Source organism: Necator americanus, chromosome I, assembly GCF_031761385.1.
Source record: "Necator americanus strain Aroian chromosome I, whole genome shotgun sequence".
NCBI lineage: Eukaryota > Metazoa > Nematoda > Chromadorea > Rhabditida > Ancylostomatidae > Necator > Necator americanus.
Genome location: NC_087371.1, coordinates 3,847,270 through 3,851,345, shown reverse-complemented (window position 1 = coordinate 3,851,345; position 4,076 = coordinate 3,847,270). Strand labels below are relative to the sequence as shown.

The following is a 4,076-nucleotide window of genomic DNA, read 5'->3' as shown; positions in this document are numbered from 1 at the left end:
GTATTTTCTATACTTCTCTATACCTCTCGCTGTCTGAGGGAGCGATTAAAGTAAAAGATTGCGACGCTATCGTCTTTTAAGGCGAGGAATACTCTTTCACGTAATGTACAACATTTTACCAATGATATTTATTTCCATTTGGATTTTCAAGATCAAAAAAGGTCACGAAATCACTCTCAACCAAATAGATGAAACAATTGTACTCAAACGAATGTTCTTCATAGGTGAGTGTAGCACAGGGGACTTCTACATTGCACAGCTTCTAGATAAGTGCAATCTTTTTCCGTCTTGCATGGCTTTCCTTCAAGTTCATAACTTGGAGCCCTGAAAAACACTTGACATTTATATGTTATAGTATGCCAACAACATAGAAGGGACACATTCCTTTTGTCGAGGACGCAAACAAGCCTCATTTGACAAACTTCCTTTGAATCCTTGAGAAGTTTGAAGGCGCATCCAAACTCTGTCGCATTTGGATATATCATCTGAAACAGTCCGTAACAAATTAATTTCCCTCTCGGAAAGAAAGAGCATCACCTGTTCCAAGACTGGTCTCTTTTTTTTCATGAGCTCAGCTAATCCCATCACAGGAGTATACTCATTTTTGTATTGCCTGTAATGGAACAGTCTGAGTAATACAGCGGATACGTCCAATAGAAAGGGCACAGCATTCATCAGTCCCTATGGAGACGCCTGACGATCCGATTTCAATTTGAAGTCGACTGAGGTTAGCCGAAAATATAAAAGTAATATATTGCCCATGTTCGACTGTCTTTGAATCTCGGCATGTTAAAAAGTAGTTTTAAATTGATTTTCCTGAGCTGTAGCCAAGATCGTTATTGATCGCCTTTATTAAACAACGGCTAACGTTTCGGCGCTATCGCCTTCGTCAGAGCCTGGAAAAATCAAAGCCTTTAGTGATTTGTCCTCTCAAGCGCCTCATCACCCTACAGAAAGCATCCAGACGATATGCAAACTCAAACAGCAACACATTGGTTAGTGCTTACCTCATTAGCTAGTCCTGGTAACGCAACAGACCACCACGTACCACTACTATGAGTCACAAGCGTTTTATGTAGGCACCTCACGGCCCGCCCCGTAGATCAAAACCCGCATAGGTTTTGATATGCGGATAACTCGCTTGTGATAGCAATGCACTCATCCTTCTTGTTCATTTTTGGACTTTTGGCAGTTATCAAAAAGGCCTCTAGTGTTCTGCGTGCTGTGATCTCGGATTCGCGGGATAATATACGAATTTCTACCCCTACTTCGGAGTTTGGATGGTACATTCTACGGTATGCTCCAAGTGGGGTGAAGGTTTTAGATTTTACGAGTCCATCTAGATGCTCCTTGACCCTGATACGCAGAGAACGTCCCGTTTCCCCTATATAATCGTCACCGCACAACCGGCACGTGATACGATACACTACCCCTGATACCATGCAATCACCCTCTCTGCCATACGGGCAAAGCACGCAGTTGGGAGTTGTGCAGAGCTGATCATACGCACGATTACGTACCAGCTGACCCTTGAGGTTCGCTGGAGGTATTTCCAGAATCCTCACGTCATTCTATAGACCTGCTTTTCGTAAACAGCCCCGTACCGCTCTGCTCATATCATCAGATATATAGGGGAAACAGAAGGGGATCCTTTCTGGGTTATCCACTACGTTGGATCTACGGGAGGGATGTCGTGTTTGCCGGGTAGCACCATCTCCAGCTGAGTACCCATTGGATATTGCTACTTTATGGGCCAGATTGACAGACCATGTTTTTTGCATATCGTCTGGATGCTTTCTGTAGGGTGATGATGCGCTTGAGAGGATATATCATTAATGGCTTTGATTTTTCCAGGCTCTGACGAAGGCGATAGCGCCGAAACGTTAGCCGTTGTTTAATAAAGGCGATCAATAACAATCTTGGCTACAGCTCAGGAAAATCAATTTAAAAATACTATAAATTTAGGGCTTTCGCTTTCCCGGACAAGTCTGGCCCTCTTTTGTCGAGGAACTTCCTCGGCTCTAGGGAGGTATCGAACTGCGGTGCTTCGAGAACTTCCCACCGCTGCACTACATCTGTCCTAACCTGAATGATGCCAAATTTGTCCGTGATCGATCATTTTTTCCTGATAAAGGGAAAGAAGAGAAAAAGGTGAAAAAAAGGTGAAAGAGGTGGAAAAAATAGTTTCGAGAAAAAATTCGCACAGACCAGAACTTTTGGGTATTGTTTGCTAGGAGTGAGCATGTGGTAGATGTGCTTATTTACTCCAGTCGCTTTTCAATCTTATGTATTCTAGCAAAAGGAAGTTACATAATTACGCGCGCTCTTCCTCGACTTCGGCCGCGATGTTAATTTCAGAAGAGTAGCTTCGGGCATCGTCTTTAAGGTTTCGTTTCGACACTATCGCCAGCAGTCACAAACACCATCGAGGGATGTGTACTGTGGCTTGGAGTTCTACTACCGCAAAGACGCAAATTCGCCGTCGTCAATTACGCCACTCAGATCCAAAAATTCGCCGATGCTGTTCGAGAGTAAGCGGCCAATGCGAACTACATAATCAAAAAATTGAAAAACTAAGGAAAAAAAACTAACAAATTTTTTAAAACTTATTTCTCAACCTAATATAGGATGAGGTAACTGCGGAAGTTATTTGTAGAAGGTCTAAGATCTCATCCTCATCTTTCCCCTAGTTTTTCCGGTGAGGAGACGTAGAAGATATTAAGCAAGACATCATTCAACATACGCATTGAAGCCATGCCCGTGAGGAACGATATTTTCTCGCAGATTGGACCACTCACAATGATCGACCGGCCAGAAAAAAAAGAAAACGTGTGCAATTCAATGAGAGATCTACTGCATGGAAGATAAGATGTGATGAGTATCGTACCTTTCAAGTCTGAACAAGCCGTACGTTTCTGGGTTCACAGTCTTGCGTTTCTCAATCTCCCTCTTAGCCAAGTCGTATAGGGAGCTATTAAATAGCTAAAATGCAGTGCATTACCAAATCAAACTGAATTATTTCATAAGACTTTAATGATTATGAGCTTCTTCTTATTCTGTCAATCAGTGTCGTCTGTAGTATTTATGTTTTTACCGCAAAGCCTGAATATTTGTTCTACTGCCTAGGAAATCGTACACGCTTACGAGAGCATACATCTGTCCTCCATCCCCCAGAGGATGTCCCTGGTAACTTGCACCTCTAGCGGCAAGGGTGCGAAGTTCTAGATAGAATACATCTATGATGTCAAGGTGACTCTGCAGCTCGCTCCCTTCCGGTGTCCTGCATTCGAACGCATTCCCTGTTATAAGAAAATTTATGTTTTCTTTAACAACTTCCTAATGCTGTTTCTTACCGTGACCTTGACCAGAGCTGAGAAGAGCCAGAGAAGCAATCTAGAAATAAAAAATGTTAGTAAGTACACATTTGAGTAATCTCAAGCTAGAAATGACTAGCAATGCAACTAACGGGAACTACGAGAAAAATCGCTTTCATGTCGACGGTGAGGAATGATCTGCTGGAGTCGCTTAAATACATTTTGTCCAAGTTTTCTAGGCGTTCTGGCTCATTTTGGTGTTTAATCAACTGGCCATTTTTGTGTTCTAATAAGCGCAAAATATCTGTAATAATAGGATTGATGACACGTTGATGGGTTACAGATTTGTGTACTTTCAACAGAAGCATTCGTGTCAGCTCTTACTATCTAGTACCACTCCCGTACCTAATAGTTTTCCATAACTTATAAAAATCTTCTTTGTCTATATCCTATTTTTGTTTACGAATTCGCATCTGCAGCTTGCTGTAGCTGTTCGAAGCCAAGAATAAATCTTTATTTTAATTGGATAAAGACTAATCCTTCATTGGATGAGGTAAGGGAATAGTTTTTATTTCAACAGGAGAAAAACAATCTGTTTAGAAGAAAATAGTCGAGACACAAAGCACAAATAAAAGACGATTTCGAAACATAGTGCTCTCGTCGCTTTTAGTTCGATACAGACTTAGTCGTTGAGCGGAACAAAGTTGATTGTTTCTATTTCCTACGTGCTTCCACAAAACACGAACTGTTCATTTATCCGAA

The 4,076-nt window shown here is 41.8% G+C and overlaps 1 protein-coding gene across 3 annotated transcripts; it reads right to left on the bottom strand.

Moving 5' to 3' along the window:
• Positions 1 to 218: 218 nt before the first annotated feature.
• RB195_004401 (uncharacterized protein) lies at positions 219 to 3,682 on the bottom strand (the record flags this gene model as incomplete). 3 transcript variants are annotated; one of them, XM_064182228.1, is made up of 8 exons in its annotated part: positions 219 to 324; positions 379 to 485; positions 538 to 613; positions 2,744 to 2,793; positions 2,926 to 2,982; positions 3,145 to 3,299; positions 3,354 to 3,393; positions 3,467 to 3,682. In XM_064182228.1, 8 exons carry the CDS (start codon positions 3,680 to 3,682, stop codon positions 219 to 221), a joined length of 807 nt encoding a protein of 268 aa, XP_064033494.1. The 3 variants fall into 3 exon arrangements, with proteins under 3 accessions (XP_064033494.1, XP_064033493.1, XP_064033495.1); XM_064182227.1 differs by lacking the exon at positions 2,744 to 2,793 and having other exon boundaries at positions 2,888 to 2,982; XM_064182226.1 differs by lacking the exon at positions 2,744 to 2,793 and having other exon boundaries at positions 219 to 485; positions 2,888 to 2,982; positions 3,467 to 3,493.
• Between the last annotated feature and the right edge of the window lie 394 nt (positions 3,683 to 4,076).